The sequence below is a fragment of the Myxine glutinosa genome, chromosome 1, assembly GCF_964187855.1.
Source record: "Myxine glutinosa chromosome 1, kmMyxGlut1.1, whole genome shotgun sequence".
Classification (NCBI taxonomy): Eukaryota; Metazoa; Chordata; class Myxini; order Myxiniformes; family Myxinidae; genus Myxine; species Myxine glutinosa.
In genome coordinates this window covers 351,567,336-351,587,552 of record NC_136261.1, presented here as the reverse complement: position 1 = coordinate 351,587,552, position 20,217 = coordinate 351,567,336, and the positions used below count along the sequence as shown (strand labels likewise).

Sequence of the window (20,217 nt, the reverse complement as noted above, 5' to 3'; positions counted from 1 at the left end):
GGCTAGAGCTACCTGTAGGTCCCGTGATGACATTCTGGGGTTCTTCGAGACTTCTTTCAGCATCTTGCGGTCTGCTCTCGAGCTGAACTTGCTGGGGCGGCCCGGCCTGAACAAGTTGGCAGTTGTTTGGAATCTTCTCCACTTGTAGATGATCTTCCGGACAGTCGAATGATTGATTTCAAATTGTTTGGAGAGCTTTTTAAATCCCTTCCCAGACTCATCGGCATCTATTACCTTCTTTCTGAAGGCCTCAGCAGGCTCTTTTGATATCGGCATGGTGACGCCGCACACTTCAACAACAAAGAGCAAACCAAACGAAATGTCTGAGGTTTAAGCAAGACAGGTTCCTCCAAGATCCTCTCTAATGATGTTCTAATAATTTTCACCTGAGCTGGTGCACCTGATTCTAATTTTAGGTATTTGAAGTAGTGATAAATGTAGGGGTGTACTTTCTTTTTCCACATGCGAAATTTGCATTTATGTTTATTTAAATTATACAATGGACTACAAAATGTAAATGTTTCATGATATTTGTTATATTATATCACCTTTATCTATCAATATTGTTGAAATGAAGATCAAATAGCTGTATGTTGAAATATGTTGAAAAAGTCCAAACTTTACATGGGGTGTACTTACTTTTCCACGTGACTGTATATATATATATATATATATATATATATATATATATATATATATATATATATATATATATATATATATATATATATATATATATATATATATATATACATACATACATACATACATACATACATACATACACACACACACACACACACACACACACACACACACACACACACACACACACACACACACACACACACACACATACACACATACATACATACATACATACATACACACACACATACACATACACATACACACACACACACACACACACACACACACACACACACACACACACACAGGGGGCTGCAAAAGTAGGGACACAGTAATGAAAAACAAAACACGCGCACAAAACGTATTTTATTGATTATACAAGTATGTCCTCTCCTCTGACGCTGGCAACCTCAACATTCTCATCCTCCTCGACCTCAGCGCCGCCTTTGACACCATCGATCACACCATCCTCCTCACCCGACTTGAAACCACCTTTAACATTACCGGCACTGCCCTCTCTTGGATTAAATCATACCTCTCTGACAGACGCCAGTTCATCTCCATCAATAACTGCAAATCCCCCACTGCTCCCCTCCCCCAAGGTTGTTCTTGGCCCCCTCCTCTTCATCCTTTACCTGTCCCCCCTCGGTCACTTAATCCGCCGTCATGGTCTCCAATTCCACTGCTTCGCCGATGACATCCAGCTTTCCATCTCCACCGCCACCCACTCTATCCTGACAAACTGCATCACTGAAATAAAATCCTGGCTTCAAATCAACTTCCTCAAACTTAACTGTGATAAATCTGAAATAATCATCATTGGCCCAAAAACGCTCACAAAATCCACCCATAACTTTGCCCTCAACATCGATGGTATCCCAGTATCCACCTCCCCTCACATCTGGAATCTTGGCATCATCTTTGACCAAACCCTCTCCTTCGACAAATACACTAAACAGATCACAAAGACAGCCTTCTTTCACCTGAAAAACATCGCCCGTCTCCGTCCATCCCTCTCCTCCGTGGCTGCAGAAACCCTCATCCACGCCTTCATCACTTCCCGTCTGGACTACTGCAATAGCCTCCTTTATGGTTCACCCTCAACTATCACCAATAAACTCCAATACATTCAGAACTCCGCTGCCCATCTACTCACCCATTCCCGGACCCATGACCACATCACCCCTGTCCTTTACAAGCTTCAATGGCTCTCCATCTCCCAGAGAATCCAGTACAAAATCCTCCTCTTGACCTACAAAGCCCTCCATAACCTGGCCCCATCCTACCTGGCTGACCTCCTCTCCAGACACACTCCCACCCGCAACCTCCGCTCTGCTGGTACCAACCTCCTGACCCCCCCCCCCCCCATCCGGACCAAATTTAGATCCTGGGGGGACAGGGCCTTCTCCATCGCTGCTCCCACCCTCTGGAACTCACTACCTCACACCATCAGAGACTCCTCACTCACCACATTCAAAACATCACTCAAGACCCACCTGTTCAACACTGCATTCAACATTTAACCCACAGCATCTAACCCCTGACTATCTCCTCTCCTTCTCCCACCTTTGTGCTTTGAATATTTCCCTATTGATTCTTCTTTTTTTGCAATTGTTTTTATGTTTTGCTATGCATTATGTTTTGCACTCTGTCAAAGCGTCTTTGGGTTCCCTGAAAAGCGCTATATAAAATAAATGCATTATTATTATTATTATTAATAATAACATATCAATAATAAACATATCAATAATAAACATTAATCCCTCAAATGTTCAAACTGTTTGCCCCCGGCAGTCACACACTCCACTAGTCGAGTGTGGACACCCATGCACACTCTGGCACAAAGGTCTTTATCAGCATCAATTTCCTGGCAAGCCTCCCATATGAACTGAATCATGGCATCAACAGAACGTGGCTTGCGTGCGAAAACCCTGTCTTTTACACATCCCCAGAAAAAGAAGTCCATAGGGGTGAGATCCGGCGAACGTGGTGGCCAGTCAACGGCTCCCCGACGTCCAATCCACCTGTTGGGAAATTATTTGTCAAGTAGCGCACGCACAGTGAGTGCGAAGTGCGGTGGCGCCCCATCCTGCTGAATGTAGAAGTCGTCCTGCTGCTGTTGTTCGCGTACCTGTGGTATGATTTTATCCGTCAGCATGTTCAGATACACGTGTTGATCGACAGTCCTGTGCAGAATGATAGGTCCAACGACACCTTTGCAGGACAGGCCAGCCCACACTGTCACCCCAGGTTGATTGAGCTCTTGCTCAATCGTGACTTTAGGGTTTTCAGTTGCGTAGTACTCACAATTGTGCCGATTAACGGCACCCGATAGCTTAAAGTTTGCTTCATCGGACCACACGATTTTGCACAGAATGCTGTCACCCTCTCGTTCCTCGTTCAGGATGGCTTCGCAAAATTGTAAACGCCGATCCGAGTCATCCTCTAATAAACCATGTATCAATCGTGGCACGTACATTTTCAGTCCTGCACGGTCCATCAAACGACCCAACGATCTGCGTTCAATACCCAATTCAGATGACGCGCTGTTTTTCGATTTCTGAGGGCTCTGGGTAAATGCCAGGGCGACTTGCATTGCATTCTCTGGCGTTGTCACGGTGACTGGTCGACCATTCTTCGGCGAGTTGTGGATAGACCCCGTCCTCTCAAATTTGTCACGTATTCCGTAAATCGTGAGCCTCGTTGGTGGAGGCGATGCAAATGTTTCACGCCACTGCTCTCGCACACGTTCACTATTCTCTGTCTTCCAGTACTGTTTCAAAATCCATTTGCGCTCCTCGTCCGTTGAATTACCAGCCATCGTTAAATTTCCACTTCACCTGCAAATAATAGATGTATTATCGAAAAAAGTACGAAAATAAAAATATTAAAAATGGTAATAATGATTTTAATGAATTAAATGAATTCTACAGACTTGGCATTTAATATGGAATTTTTTTTTTTTCTTAACTTGGGTTTACTTTTTTACTCAGTATATCAATCTGGTGAGTTTCTTTTACACTTTGGTGATTTATTTGTTAAAAGAACCATGTCACTGATTGTCTGTCGCAGCAAGAAGTCAACAACAGGATTATATCACAGGTGGCGTGGCAAAATGTACGGACAGGTGCATTTGATGATTGGCTTCACAGTCGAGTATACAAGGGTTGTTGCGTTCTGTATTAGTGGAAAACAACTGCTGCACGTCTCCAAAAGTTATTTCCGCTTCCTCTGGAGATGGTCCGTCAACTCGACAATGCTGTTTGTCATGGAGTGGTGGCTTTACGAAATTACGGCATGAAACAGCGTGCTATTGCTCGGCAGTATGGCATCACTCAAGTTCAGGTGTCAAAGATCCTGAAACAAAATGCTCAGAGGGGTGTCCCTACTCCAATACCGAGGCCAGGACGTCCCCGCAGAACCACAAGGAGGGATGATCGCCAGCTGCACCGGTTAGTCCGCAATGGCCGTACCAAGTCAGCTAATCGGCTTAGGGCTGAGTGGCAGCAACTGACAAATGTGCCTGTATCCAGAAGGCTAGTCAACCAACGACTGGTTCAAGCAGGCGTCGTGCCAGGCGTCCCCTGAGAAAGCCACGCCTGACCAGACAACACCGCCAGCGCCGATTGCAGTGGGCCAAAGAGCACCGTCAATGGCAGCCAGGACACTGGAATCACGTGATCTTCAGTGACGAGTCTAGATTTGTGGTCTATCGTCAAGATGGCTACGTCCGAGTGCACAGATAAGTGCATGAAGCCTACAACAAAGATTGTATAGTGCCAAGAGTCCAAGCTGGAGGTGGTGGGGTGACCGCTTGGGCTGCTTTTCATGCAGGGGGCAAAACTGACCTGGTTGTTCTGAATGGAAACCTGAAGCAGTTCAAGTACAGGGCCATTCTGGAAGAAACATTGCTTCCATTTGCTCGTGCAGCCTTTCGAGGAAACTTTGTCTTCCAAGATGACAATGCACAGCCTCATCGTGCTCGCATGATCCAACACTTTCTTGCTGACCGTGGTGTAGAGCATATGGAGTGGCCTGCCATGTCCCCGGATATGAATCCGATAGAGAACTTGTGGGCAGAATTAACGCGTCAAATCGACCACTTGGACCAGCAGCCGACCTCTGCGCGTGAATTGCAGCAGGCTATTGTCACTGCATGGCAAGCGATTCCTGTCCAAACCTTGGCAAATCTCATGAAAAGCATGCCTCAACGTGTACGTGCTCTCCTGAATGCTCGTGGGGGTTGAAGTACTGAACTGTAATTTTACTGTCCGTAATCCGAGTCGTAATTTAACTTTTGTTTTTGTTTTAAAAAATTTTGGCTCATGTGCAAAATAAAGAGATACTTCTGGAAAACGTACAGAAGTTTAACACAGTACTGTCCATGAATTGAGTTCGATATCAGTTTACATCACTTTCAAGGATCAATTTATTTGTTTTGAAATGTCAAATGTGGTTTTTGTTTCTTTTAAAGGTCACGTTAACAAAATCTAGAATAATTTCAACATAATTCCAATGAACTTTTGGTTCGAAGACATCTTGAAAAGTAAGTTCACCCCCACAAAAAAAAGATTCCATATTAAATGCCAAGTCTGTTGTATTAAATGAATCCTAGCACCACTATTATAATACTGGTAATACTGGTATAATCCTTACTGTATACCTACTTTTGCAGCCCCCTGTATATAGCCGATTTATAAAAATAAAAAAAGGCGTGCTTTTATTTTGACTTTTTTTTTGAGTCTCTTTTGAGTTTGAGCCCCTGTTGTGCTATTGGAATAACACCAGGTGGTTTGACTGAGCTTCCGAGGTTAGCAAAATGAGTACTAGCTTACTGGGGTAATACGTCTTTCAAGTATCCTGCATTGGGTGGCGAGCCGTCCAGGATTGTACTCCTTGGCCAATGAAACTGCCCTACCTACCTACCAGCCATATGCGCATCACGGCGTGAAAGGAATGGTTATTATTCTTTTATTGAGCTTGACCAGTCAATATTTCCTCCCAGATTGGCCGCTGGTGAGTGTTTATTTGTGCTTTAAACCCTCATGAGTGGCCAACCTGTTGAGAAAGGTGAACCGTTTGAAAGGCCTCAGCAAGGCGTGTCTAATCAATACTTTGGTGACTGTCATCATCATGTTTGGACACTTGTCGTGGCGCTTCCCTTTGGACAAAAAGGCAAAATAATGGGCGCTGATGAGGATAGCTGCCCAAGGCATAACACTAACCAAACTTGTCTGTCGGGCCTCATGATTTAATTTGACCTGGATTTGCTCAACTGACTAGATGCATTTTGTCCTTTTATCCACTTTCTGTAACTCAAACTATTTTCATTTATTGTCTTTATTTGAATCCTCAGAGCGTCCCCAGGCACCGACTCGTGTGCAGCTCGTGAGAGCGAGCACAGACTCACTGGAAGTTAGCTGGGGCTCAGTCCCTACAGCGGATGCATATTTGCTGCAGCTGCAGAAGTATGAAGTTGCACCAGCTGCCGCCATTACCCCAGTGGCAGCGACAGATATGAGCAAAGAGAAGACAGACAAAACCATCGCCAGTCCAGCACCTGGGGCTGTGGCACCTGTTGCAGCCCAAACAGGGGGCGGCACACCCTCTAGTATTCAACCTAGCATCCGATTGGTCAACCCAGGCAGTATTGCCGCTGTCGGAGCGTCAAAAACTCCAGGTGCCGTATTTTGGTCGAGATGTATTTCCACTGCTCTTACTTAGTCGAGATGCATTTCTACATCAGTAAAGTTGTTGATGTGCTGTTTTGAAATGAATGATTACTCATTTAGTCCAAAATGTCAGCTATTTTTACTTGGCCTCAATTAGTTGTATCATTTCTGTAGCTGTAGCTATTGATTTGACTTGGGGATTGGTAGGGTGGTGGGGGATGGGGAATGTCCTTGCAAGTTAACGGAGGAAAAAAAACGCTGCAATGATTCTGAAATCATTGCAGTGTTTTCAAAATGATTCTGTATTGTGAAAGTACCAATTATTTGTCTGCTAATGGCATTACATGTGTAGGTGGCACTGTCATGAGATTGCAGGGCCCACAGGGCCTGTCGGGAACCACCACACCAAATACCATCATCACCGTTGCTCGAAAGCCAAATCAAACGCAGCCACCTCCTGCTACCATTGCTGCGGTAAGTTGGCCTATTTACCAGTTTGGTATTGCCATTCGTCCCCGTTAAGCTGGAATAGGTTTATCTTTATTATGAGAGATGTTTGTCTATCGGTGTGTATTTGTGTCGCCAATTGTCTTGGAGATGGCCAAACAGATATTCGTCCAACTTTCAAAGGTCCATCAATGAATGCCGTTTTTAGGTGTTTTTTTTTATCGCTCTGTAGTTCCTAAATTATTGTAGCTATGTGAAAGGTAATATTAAATGATCCCCGACCCCATTCCTTAGTGGGTGCAGGAAAGTGTTTTCGGCCTCCCAAAAGGAAATTGAAAAAAAGAAAACAATTTTATTTCTTCAAAATGCCAACAGGATTAGAACAGCACTGGGCAACGCCGGGAACTCCTGTGAGTTTTTCATATTGCTCTTCAAGATTTGGTCACTATGTGGTGGAATTGTTTTATGACATAACAGCTATTTTCTGGTTTAGCAGCTCTCGACACATGGACCTGAAGGTGTATTTTACACTTTCTGAAAATTAGACAGTTGCATCGTACAACTTACTTTTTGTCATCTTACTGATGACTGCATTCAAATATTTCGCCATCGATAAGTTATCACAAATGTATTGTTGAATGACTGTTTTTCAATAATACGGGTTCTGATTAATTACCAACGTCAGAGCTTTTCGTCAAACAAAGCACAGGACCGTGCCGTTTGTGGTTTTCACTCGGAAAATCTTCAGCACTCGACCACGTCACCCCCACAGTTGTCTTGATACGTGCTAAGTATTTGAATAATGATTGTGTTTGCAGACCATGCCAGGGCGGACTCCACAAATGAGTGGTATGGCTGCTCTTGTCGCTGCCGCTGCGGCCACTCAAAAGATTCCGGCAGCAGTTGGAGGGGTAGCCAACACTGCAACAACCTCCTTGGTTTCTCTGGAAAACACCATTGCTGGTGCTGTCAAGGTCTCCCCTAGCGCTGTCACGGTAGGTACACATCAATAAGGATGTTTTTATCATATATTAGTCAATTTTAATTCTTTACCAAGGAAATTTTCAGTTTCTATTTGAGGCCATCCTTTTTACCACTTACCCACCTGTGGTTGGAGTGATCAGGGAGGTGGTGGGCGAGCAGGGGTGGCAGGGGTATGGCGGTGGGGGGGGGGGGGGGGGGGTTGCTAAATTGAAAAAGACGAAAAAGATGCTTGTGTGAGCAGGGGGGGGGGGGGGTTAAAATATCCACCATTTTGTGTATGTATTTAAATATGTCTCCTCACTCCTGCAACTCTATTTTAACGTTTAACTGATGTCTTCATAGGTAAATACACCAGCAACATCAATGCTGAAGAGTGCTGCTGCGCAGGTCATGACCTCAACCTCAGCTGGTGTTGTGGCTGCATCTTCTGTTGCAAGGCCGATAATCACAGTGCACAAGTCTGGCACGATTTCAGTCATGCCGCAGACACAGGTCGTCACAACTGTTATCGGTGGGGTAACCAAGACAATCACCCTCGTGAAAAGCCCGATTTCTGTCGCCCAAGGCAGCACCTTGGTACGAATCCGAGGACTCATTGTCCCAGTTTTTTCAGCTTTGCTTGAGTATTTTTTATATATATTTATTTATTTATATTTACATGGGTGTTAAAGCCGTCAGGAGATGGAATTTGATTGAGTCATTTCTGCCCAAATATATTTTTGAGCCATTAAAAGGATCCTTTTCATTATCGTATAATATGCATACAAGTGTAGCACCTCCATATTTCAGAACACAGTACAACACGGCAAAACCAACTCAGCGGGAGATTTGAACTCTGACTTTGTTCAGGTTTTTTACTGGGTGAATTATGCTTTTTGGAAGATGAACCACGACGTTTATGATAAAAGAGCATTCGTTCCTCGACACTGATCAGCTTGTGTTAAATCAACGGCAGTCGGGAATAGCTGCAAAGAGGGGCTGGGTTCGGTCAGCCCTTTATAACTTAGGTCAAGAAGATGGCCAAATCCAGGTGGGCCTGGTATGTTATTTTGTGACAGTCTTTCATGGGCACTAAATATCCAGCACAAGGGTCAGAAAATGTTTGCTGTTAAAAAAAAAAAAAATTTGACCAAATTGCATGATAAGTTTTTTTTTTTTTGTTTGTTTTTTTTAGTTTTAGTTAGATGTTTTAGTTTTTTTTTTTAGCTTAATTTCTTATTAATAACATCAATTATATTATTTTTAGATATATGAAATTGCACTTTAGACAATTTATTTGTCGTTCTACATAACAAACCCCGTGTATTTCTCGGAGTTTTTTTTATTGCCGCGAAATGTAATTGTTGAAAGATATTGACTTGAAATGAGCAAGATGCGTAATCAAACTGGTTACTATTTTAACCGAAGAACAACACGGGTCATGCTTAATTTTTTGACTGTGACTGATGAACCAATCAGTGTCGCTCTTGCATGGACATGCGTATATATGCACGCTCTTTCACTTCCTTTTTTTTTTTTCTTGCTGTGATTTACCATGAGTCCAGCACGGAAAGCGTCGGTTATTCTTTTTATGTCGTGTTTGTTTTCCTGTATTTTTTTTGTGGTCCACCATGCCACCAAAACAGATTATTGGTGGCCCGACCATATATTATTTGGTGGTGAATCAAAGTACATAAAAATCAGTATCCACGTTTAAATTACTATTTCTCGTAACACCTACAGATCACATTTCAGAGCTTTTGATACCAGCAACCTCGCAACTCATAATCACAGAACACTCCCGCCAGCTATTCCATCATCTACCTACTAACTTGCAGCAAAATTATACTCGGACAATTTTAATGTTTATAACCACCTTTAGAGGCCATTTTTCCCCGCAAAGGGGAAGGTTGGCTTTTTTCGGGAACCGTGGTTGTTGTTGTTTTTTGGTCCCCTTTTTGAAGCAATGTTTTACGGCCGGATGCCCTTCCTGACGCCAACCCTTTTTGCCGCCTTTAACGACAAACAGGGAATTACCAGTGAACTGGTACTCAATTAGCCGACCTCGAAAGGATGACAGGCTGAGTCAACCCCCCTGGTGTTAATTCAGCGATCGACCGGGATTCGAACCCAGGATCCTAGGATCCTAAGCTGGCACTCTAGCCGCTAGCCCAACACCAGGGTCTGAAGTTAATGTTTGCTGAAGAAAAATCTCTTCACATATACCCATTTATTGTGGTTTCCAAAACAATAGTCAGCTCTACACAACTTTCAGTTATTGACGAGATCATTGTAGTCATGAAATGATGAAAAACCATCGTGCACATCTTCTCTGAGATGGTCTCAGCACCATGTGATCATTAGAGCAGCACCGTGTGATCAAATGGGTCATTCCAATCTCCTAAAATTGGACAGCCAATCAGAAGTCATGCACTGTACATTGATCTCTCGCACTATATCACAATACATTTGGGCATTGCACAATCGCGTGCCCATGACACATGTACGCTTCAGATCATTCTGGCATGCAGCTAACGATGTTATGTGTGCATATTGCAAGCTCGAGGCAGCCTTGCTTTTATATCCAGAGGCGGCAAAAGGTGCATGCAAACCAAGTTCAGTCGAGCACACGTGCGGGGTTGTGCAACAGCTTTTCGAGTGCGCACCAAGTGGCTTAAGGGCTCAAGCAAGCACTCAAACGAAATGGTTGATAAGGAACGGCTGACTTGGCAAGCAAATAGCAAGCTGATTTGTAATGTGACACCCCTGGAGTTTGTGTTTATGGCTGGCGGTGTTGGGCGAGATTAGGGGGGTTTCCGTTATTCTAATCCCATAAAATAATTTGAAATATGTCAACGGGAGCCGCCTGGGGGATCACGTTATTCCTTTTATTACCGTCAATTTATTGTACTACTATTATTATTGTTAACAGGCATAAACAGATACATATTACGAATATTTCCATAAAACCGAATTTAATGGAACGAAAGGCTTTTTATTGCGCATCAAGTGATATTCACACAAGGTGAAAGATATTGAAGAAGAACCTATATAGGTCACCTATCAACAAGACCAATTCCGATTGGATGCTCTAGGAGCCTGTTCAGTGTTCAGTGCTCCAATTGGAGGTTGCAGAGTCTGGGGTGGGGCCACGAGGGCCACTGCAGAATCCTCCATCAATATCTGTTGCTGGGTGACGAGTTTGTGTTGCTCTTAGAAGAAGGGGAACACAAACTCATAAAACTCCTTCCGTCAGTCCATCCACAAAAGTCAATTTATGATCGAGGAACAACTTGATTTCAATTGAATGTTGTATTTTGAACACAAATTGGAAAACGAACCTCTAGTTTAGCAGCAATTTGGCTTTGAATTTGTCCCGATCGCACATGCGCAGAGAGGAGTGAGATACTTTTTGTTACTCTGTCTGTCTGGCAATCAAACAAATTTGAAAATCATTCAAAACAGGAAACTTACTATTCTTAAGGACATCATAAAGGACACAAACAACAGGCACTAATAACTACTGTAACATGATAGGCCACAACAATCCTTGAACATATTGTGGAATGTCGGCCGAGACCCTCGGTTTTTTTTTCCCGCCCTCACCTTTTCACCTTTATTCGCTTTTAAATTTGTTTTCTTCTCAACCGCTTGAGTCAATGACATGGAACTTTCATCAACGGAGCGCCGACCCGTGGATGAATTATTTTTAACATGATGTTACTTGATGATTGGAAGGAAAATGCGATTAGCATTCCAAAAGTTCTGGTTTTTTTTGTTTTTGTTTTTTGTCGGCATGGGTTGCAGAGTGTTTCACTTATCGGGATTAAACGACCTCACTTCGCTCGGGCTCGGCCTAATTATCTCTTATGATGCCAAACCCATTTTTGACTTCAACTTGATGTCACCCTCTGTTGGCAGGTTTCACCACCCCTTTTCATACCACCCCTCACTCACTGGACCTTCGGTACTGGACCCCAGCCAGGGGAATGCTGCCCTCTCTTCCTCCCCAGTATTCCCAATTTTATCAGCCGCTAAGATCCTAAGCTGTTAACACCCATGCATTTAAGCTATATAGCTGCTTTGTTTGTGCAATTTTTGCCTTTTCTTGCTTCTTGCTTTGACTTCTTCGCTGTCCTTCCTTTTATTTAGCTGTTTTTTTCTTGTACCGATGCCCGTGTCTCTGTTCTACCGGCAATTCTTGTCCGCCTTATTTTCCAAATGCCCTTCCCTTGCTCTCCACCCCTATTCCCCGGCCTGCTGCTTTAGCTCTCCAGCTTGGGTTCTCTGGTCACGTTGATGCAGACTAAGGCTGTGCAGTCGGGCGCTGTCACAAGTCAGGCAGGGCCACTGACGCACATCCTACAGGTTAGCTTTGCCCAGTGCATCAACCTCTTCCTTCCTTCCTTCCTTTTCCCACCATTTATTTCATACTCTTAATCTCGCCCAGCTCTGCTTCAGTAGTCTTTGCACTTTAATAGACACTGTTTTCAGACTTGCCTGCTTTGTGTGTATTGCCAGAAATGGTGCATCCTCTGTGGCATGAAGCTTTTCCTTTGCCCAGCACAACATGGCTGGGTTAAAGCAGCTGCATGCTCATTGTAGACTTGTTGCTCATTAATTTAGACTACGGATTTTTATGTTAAGAAAATAGGCCTTTTATGTTTTGAAAAGCGGAAATTTTTTTTTTTAATGTGAAAATATCCCAAAATATTTTTTCCCCCCGTTTTATTCATTGTTTTATTATTACCAAGTTTTTCAGAAATCAGTCAAAAAAAGAACAAAAAATGGTAAGCTTTTTCCTGCACAACATTAAGCACTCTGGGCTAGTAAACAGGTAAAAAATGACGTTCAGGTACCTTTATTGCAACCGCATTGTTTGATAAGTAGAGGACTAGAAGAAATTGACAAGACCCTTTTAGGAACGGTTAAAGTAGGTGTTTGAAATCATTATCTTGGTAATGTTCTCCTTGGTGAGGCGGTGTCGGCGGTCGGTGAGGACGTTTCTGTCGATGGAGAAGGACCTTTCCACGTCGACGCTGACGATGGGGCAGTACCTCAAGAGGGGGATGTCGGCAAGCTTGACTCCAGCCGGCACACCAACCTCAGATCCGTGCTGATCTCCATCCAGGATCAAAGCCACTGTCCTCAGCACACCAATGTCGGGATTGCGCTGGAGCACCGCCTTGAACTTGGTGAGCAGGATCTCCTTACGGCAGCCTCGGATCTTTTCGAGCTCCTCCTTGGCCTGATCAAGGAGCTGGAAGGCCTTGGCCAGCTCCATGCCGGCCTCCTCCAGCTGCTTAAGGATCTTCGGGATGAACGACACGTGGGCATTTAAGAAGATCAAACTGAGCTTGATGTCCGCCTTTCCGAACAGGTCCTTGGCACTCCGGATTGCCATCGCGTCGTCATCGTTCAGCTGGTCCACAATGTCCTTGACGGCCTCGAAGTGCTCGGCGTAAAACACCGCGGCATCGATCCACGTCCCCCACCGAGTCAGAATGGGCTCCGGGGGGAGAGAAAGATTGGGCTGCTGCTCCTTCCAAAGGACAACACGCGACGGGGCTTTGACGAACACCTTCTTCGTCGTGGCAATCAGGTCGTTGCCGTCCTTGAACATTTCTCGGACTGTCTCGCAGACACGGTGGAGCGCGTGGGCAACGCAAGTCACATGCAGCAAGTCCGGGAAGAGTTCCTTCAGGGCATGGCCGGCCTTGATCATATAGGCCGCGGCATCGCTGACGAGGACCTTGAGCACTCCGGCTTGAAATCAGGCCAAAGATAGTGCAGCGTGTCATTGACTGCGTGCACGATCTCCCCGGAGTTGGTCTTCTCCAGAAACATGCACTGGACGAGGTGGGGACGAAAGTACCCCTCCTTGGACAAGCATCCCGCGATGATGTTGGCCACATATCGACCTGCCGAATCGGTCGTCTCGTCGACGGACAGCCAGATGGGCTGCTGTCCGAGGTTGGCACGGATCCCCGCCAAGGCCTCGTCGTAGCACTTGTCGAGGTAGTGCTTTAGAATCCAGCTTTCATCGGGGATCTGGAGAGTGATGTGCTTCTCCAGGAACGACCGGAGGGCAGGGTTTTCCAATTTCGACCATGGGATGCCAGCGGCCAGCATGGCCTGGCACAGCTCCTGAGCCACGACGTCGCACTTGTGCCTCTTTCTGCCACCAAAGTCCTCCATGGTGGCTTGCGTGACCGTCCTCTTCTTCTTCAAGGCCAAGTTGCTCTTGTGGCGGTCTCCTCGGACATGTTGGGCCAGCTCAGACTTCTGCTTCGCCCGGAAAGTCTTTTCACAAGCTCGACAGAAAGCCGTGTCACTCGACACGTACTTGAAGGTGGCCCCATCACCGCCAGCGTTGAATTCCTTCAGCCACTTGTCACGAAGAGCAGCACTCATCTTGATAGGAGACTTGTTCGCACTTTGTGTACACTCTCTCACTGTAGTACACCGCCTCACTGCTGTACACGCTGGGGACGCAACGCATGCAAGTGGACGCAATGTTTTGTTTTTGAGATCGATCGCAGTTTAAAATTTCGATCGCAGTTAAAAAATTTAATCGCAGTTTAAAATTTCGAAAAATTCCCTCATTTTTTTTGCGTTGCCAGACATTTTCGACCAAAAAGGGCATTTTATTTTATTTTTCCCGAAAAAGGGCGAAATATTTTTTCCCTCCGAAAATAGAAAAAAAAAATTTTTGCCCACAAAAAAGCCGTTTTATGTGAAAAAATATTTTTTATTTTTTCGCAAAAAAATCCGATGTGCACTCATTATTGTCTGGTTTTTCCCTTCTTTCTCTACTTTTGAAATGACTAAATATAAAAGTCGCTCTTGGAGTGCTTGTTGCATGAAAGTAGAGCAGCTCAAACTCTTGTACTCCGCAGGCTGCCGCTCATAATCACTTGTGGCTTTTGTAGTGTTGCACTTGTTCTACGTGTGCCAAGATAGCCCTTGCATTACCTCTGATTAATTATCAACTGTGCTTCCGAAACATTTTATTTACTGATGTCTGACACAATGTTTTGTTAAACTAACTGTCCATGCATTCATCCCAAGCATAATTCTACCATTGCTAAACATAAATACTTGTCATACCACCATTGGCTTGAAAGATCTCTTTCAGGTTTCTCTTCCTATATCTTCTCTCTCTCTCTCGTCCTCCTTCTCTCTTGTCCTCCTTCTCTCTCGTCCTCCTTCTCTCTCGTCCTCCTTCTCTCTCGTCCTCCTTCTCTCTCGCCCTCCTTCTCTCTCGCCCTCCTTCTCTCTCGCCCTCCTTCTCTCTCGCCCTCCTTCTCTCTCGCCCTCCTTCTCTCTCGTCCCCCTTCTCTCTCGTCCCCCTTCTCTCTCGTCCCCCTTCTCTCTCGTCCCCCTTCTCTCTCGTCCCCCTTCTCTCTCGTCCCCCTTCTCTCTCGTCCCCCTTCTCTCTCGTCCCCCTTCTCTCTCGTCCCCCTTCTCTCTCGTCCCCCTTCTCTCTCGTCCCCCTTCTCTCTCGTCCCCCTTCTCTCTCGTCCCCCTTCTCTCTCGTCCCCCTTCTCTCTCGTCCCCCTTCTCTCTCGTCCCCCTTCTCTCTCGTCCCCCTTCTCTCTCGTCCCCCTTCTCTCTCGTCCCCCTTCTCTCTCGTCCCCCTTCTCTCTCGTCCCCCTTCTCTCTCGTCCCCCTTCTCTCTCGTCCCCCTTCTCTCTCGTCCCCCTTCTCTCTCGTCCCCCTTCTCTCTCGTCCCCCTTCTCTCTCGCTCTCGCTCTCTCTCGCTCTCGCTCTCTCTCTCTCTCTCTCTCTCTCTCTCTCTCTCTCTCCTCCCGCTCTCTCTCTCTCCCCTCCCGCTCTCTCTCTCTCTCTCTCTCTCTCTCTCTCTCTGTCTCTCTCTCTCTGTCTCTGTCTCTGTCTCTCTCTGTCTCTCTCTGTCTCTCTCTGTCTCTCTCTGTCTCTCTCTGTCTCTCTCTGTCTCTCTCTCTCTCTCTCTCTCTCTCTCTCTCTCTCTCTCTCTCTGTGTGTGTCTCTCTCCCTCTGTGTGTCTCTCTCCCTCTCCCTCTCCCTCTCTCTCTTCCCTCTTTTTTTATAATTTTTTTTTTCTCCCTGTCCTCACACTTTGCTGCATCTCTCCCTTAGGCCAAAGGTGGATTACCTCCTGGAGCAACTATTGTGAAACTGGTCACAGCAGCTGATGGTAAACCAGCCACAATTATTACTACTACGCAGGCTGCTGGTGCTATGGGCCAAAAGCCAACCATCTTGAACCTGGGCTCAATGACAGCCGGAGGGCCTGCAGGAAAGGGAGGCACCACAATCATCAAGACCATCCCGATGTCTGCACTTCTTGGGCAAAGTGGGGCCACAGGTATCACAGCATTGAGTTTCGCGCTTTTCTTTTCGATGTCAAAAATGTCAAAAATTTGGATGAAGCATCATGTGGATATTCAGGATGAGGTGAGATTGCTATTGTTTTAAATGATGAATCGTTTTAATTTTTTCACTATTTGATAGAGAAGGTTCATGATTCATGCAATTGTCTCCTTGTGATGTTGGTGAGGATAAATATTGTGGTCCCCTTGAGCTTCTAGTGTGGTTAATGTTTCTTTTTTTTCCCCCATGCATGTCGATTAATTCCATTGACTCATCTTAATGTAGTCGCCTTGTGGTTGGATGTGACTTTACAGGTGTGACATCAGCTGCTGGCATGAAGTCTCCCATCGCTATAATCACAACAAAGGTTATGGGTTCAGGCATCGGCAACCCTGGCAAGATCATCACAGCGGTTCCTAAATTGACTGCCGGGCAGCCTGGTGTCACGCAGGTCTGCTCCACTCACCTCTAAATCCACCTTGATGTCTGTTAATGCATTTGGAGCATTAATGCAAGTGATAGTTTTAAACTAGAATGCACTCGCACTTGGTAGAGCGCATACCTCCCTCCGCCAGGCTGAACAGTTTGTTTTGTATCCCACTGATAGGCCTGATCTGGATCCAGACCTGAACCAAAATCCAATTGGCTTGTTCTTATCATCTCACCAACTCATACACCTTGTTTTGTCATAACTCGTCCACAACCTTTTGAAATATAATGATTGACTGCATATTGTTTTTTGGCCCCATTTCTCAATGGTGAAGAATCACAAAAAAAAAAAAAAAAAAATTCTCATATTCGGATCTTCGCCAAAATCGAATAGATTTGTCCTTGTCACACACAACTGGTCCACCAAGCTTCATCCAAATCCGTCCATAACTTTTTGAGATATCCTGCTTTATATAGTTTCTCCCAATGGTGAAGAATCACTTAAAAAATTATACGAGCCGAATCCGGATCTTCACCAAAATCTAATCATTTCGTCCTTGTCACATACACTAACTCTCTGCCAAATGTCGTCCGAATCTGTCCACAACATTTTGAGATATCTTGTTCACAAACAAGCAGACAGGGGTGAAAATATAACATCCATCCACCTTCGGTAGCGGAGCTAAAAATTCAAAACAATTCTCATTTTCGGATCTTCACCAAAATCGAATCAATTTGTCCATGTCACACACGCAACCCGTCCACCAAGTTTTTCCTGAATCCATCCACGACTGTTTGAGATATCCTGTTCACAGCCAAACAAACAGACAGGGGTAAAAACATAACCTCCATCCACAAAAATTGAAGTTGCAGTTTGACCAAAGATCAAAGTTTAAAATAAGTTATTTCAATAAAGTTTAGCAGAAGTGAAGAGTGATTTATCAATTTTTCCCTGGATTGTTTTGGCCCCAACAGTTCATGTAATGATGCTTCCAGATAATTTGATGATTTTTTTTCCTGTTTTTTTCAAGTGCTGCCATACTTGTAATTTTAACTATTTGATCATGCATTTAGCAGATGGTGTTGAAAGGGGCGGGTCCATCGGGCACAATTCTGCGTACCATGACACCTGTTACAGCTGGGACTGTAATGGGCAGTGTTCGTTTGATGAGCCCCGTTTCAGTAGCAACTGCTGGCAAACCCGGGATTGCCACACTTGTTGTCAAGACGACGACAGGTTGTGAAGGGGGCGGGGCACAGGGATGCGGGATGTTCGCAAGTGTGACGCAACTAAAGTCGGGTTTTTTTCTGTTTGCTCTCTCTGATCTTTTTACCTTCTACCCCACCCAAAAGGAATGACTTCCTTTGCCACTGTGACAACGCAAGCCCGATCTACCGCGACCATGGCTGTACCGTCACTTGCCACGCCGGCCACCACACTTGCAGCTATTGCTTCTTTGTCAGGCCAGGTCGGTGCAGCAGCTCGTGTTGCCGAGGTCCACAGCCCTAGCACAGCACTAGCTCAAATCACTGGCACCACACCCAGCCCTGGCACAGCACAGGTCAGTGAAACTGCATTAAAGACGAGTGTGTATTTCGCAAGTTCTTTTCATCATGTCTGTGAATGTGTTCAGAGATGTTGAAGGTTCTGTTGTCGCATGTCTTAATTGCAACATAATGTAGCCATAAATTGTTGCATTCGCTACCATAAGCAAGCAAGTTTTCAAGCTAAACATGAATGGTGGGGAGCATTATTTACAAGTGATGCTGATTGTATTTACACTGCAACCCAGGACCTGCGACTTTTCTTTTCGCAGCTACAAATAGTTGTGGACTTAGTGCATCAGGGGTCGGTACTAAGTCCACTACTATTTGTAGCTGTGATGGAGGTGCTGGCTCAGAACGTAAAGGAGGGTTTACCGTGGGAGTTGTTGTATGCAGATGATCTGGTGTTGATTGCGGAAAGTATGGATGGACTGAAGGAAAAGATGAACAAGTGGAAGGAATGTATGGAGACAAAAGGTCTGAAGGTGAATATCGGAAAGACGAAGGTGATGGCAAGTGGTAAAGCATGTGGTGAGGTGGAAAGAACTGGGAAGTGGCCGTGTGCTGTGTGCAGGAAGGGTGTCGGAGTGAACTCCATTCAATGTACAATGTGCGCTGAGTGGGTTCATCAAAAATGTAGTGGTCTGAGAGGGTCATTTACCAGTGTGGCAGCTACATTCAAATGTAAGGTGTGCACAGAGGGAGCTGCAGATGGAGGAAATGTTGAGTTGGATCTTGGAGACGGCATGAAGCTGGAAGGTGCGAAAACATTTTGCTACCTCGGAGACATGCTGAATGGAGAAGGTGGATCAGACTCGGCAACGGTTGCTCGAGTGAGATGTGCATGGAAGAAGTTTCGGGAACTGAGTGGCGTGCTGATGAGGAGGAGAGTGTCGCTGAAGCTGAAGGGAAAGGTGTATGCTGCATGTGTGAGAAGTGTTATGATTTATGGGAGCGAGACATGGATAATGAACGTAGAGCAGCAACGAAGGCTGGAAAGGGTGGAAATGCGAATGGTTCGATGGATGTGCGGAGTATCGTTGAGAGAGGAAGACAATTGATGAATTGCGAAAGATGATGGGAATATTGCCTGTGATTGATGCTGTGAAGAGGAACAGGTTGAGATGGTTTGGTCATGTGTTGAGGAAGGATGAAAGTGACTGGTTGAGAAGAGTGATGGAAGTTAATGTAGAAGGAAGTAGAGGACGGGGAAGACCGAGAAAGACTTGGCTAAAGATGGTGGAAGAAGAAATGCGGGCAAGGGGGTTAACAAGGAGAGATGCAGAAAATAGGGCAAAATGGAGAAGATTGTCATGGGGACCGCAAGGCTAACCCCCGCTCTAGCAGGGAAAATGGCCTTAAAATGCATGTTGTTGTTGTTGTTGTTGTTGTTGTTGCTACTGCTACCATCAGCAAAGCGGTGAAATTAAAACAAGAATGGCACTCTGTGAAGTGCGTACCTCCGCTAGGCTGAACGTTTACATTTTGTATCCAACTGATAGGCCGAAACTGGGTCCGGCCCTTAACCAAAATCGGAATCAGTTTGTTCTTGTCACCTACCCCACTCATCCACCAAGTTACATCAGAATATTGACTGAATACTGGTATTGAGGATGAAAAAGGTTTATTCGCTTGAGTTCTTATGTGGTGCTGCATGACAGATAGTGATTGAGGGTGCTGGTGTCAAAATTCAGACTACAGACGGTGTTTCTGGTGATCCAGTCAGCGCCACTGCACCACCCCTATGCCAGAATCCTCCACACGAGACTTCACAGACTGGAACAACCAATACAGCATCAACTACCACAGCCAACATGGGACGAAACCAAGGTTTCTTTGTCTCTTTTCACTTCTTTTTTTTTTTTTTTACTGTGTCTGATGAACCTTTGTATATTATTATATTTTTCACAGGTTTCCCCTTGCTTTCACCATGTGGGCCTCTGGATTAGAAAAATCAGTCCAGCGATTAAACTGTCATCCTGGTGTTCCACAGGCAGGGCGGCCCTTGGATGAAGGTTAAACTGGACTTCCGGCCGGCATTAGTTGGTGGACATTAAAGATCCCACGGGGACCTTCACAAAGAGTAGGCGAGCAATTGCGTGCATCATCAACAAATTCAAAATTGCTGCTTTAACCTACAGTGGGCACTGCAGCT

At 45.2% G+C, this 20,217-nt stretch overlaps 1 protein-coding gene across 8 annotated transcripts in view; it reads left to right on the top strand.

Annotated features, from left to right (window-relative positions):
* Window positions 1-20,217, top strand: part of HCFC1 (host cell factor C1) — a 120,707-nt gene that overhangs the window by 47,571 nt on the left and 52,919 nt on the right. The window contains exons 8-17 of one of the 8 annotated variants that reach the window (XM_078769908.1): window positions 6,008-6,331; window positions 6,676-6,797; window positions 7,589-7,765; window positions 8,097-8,330; window positions 12,003-12,101; window positions 15,855-16,083; window positions 16,403-16,539; window positions 17,595-17,754; window positions 17,871-18,079; window positions 19,757-19,892. In XM_078769908.1, coding sequence (XP_078626034.1) covers window positions 6,008-6,331; window positions 6,676-6,797; window positions 7,589-7,765; window positions 8,097-8,330; window positions 12,003-12,101; window positions 15,855-16,083; window positions 16,403-16,539; window positions 17,595-17,754; window positions 17,871-18,079; window positions 19,757-19,892 — 1,827 coding nt within the window. Of the gene's footprint in view, window positions 1-6,007; window positions 6,332-6,675; window positions 6,798-7,588; window positions 7,766-8,096; window positions 8,331-12,002; window positions 12,102-15,854; window positions 16,084-16,402; window positions 16,540-17,591; window positions 17,755-17,870; window positions 18,080-19,723; window positions 19,893-20,217 lie in introns of all 8 variants that reach the window. The other 7 variants (XM_068098784.2, XM_068098790.2, XM_068098780.2 and 4 more) reach the window with 7 other exon arrangements.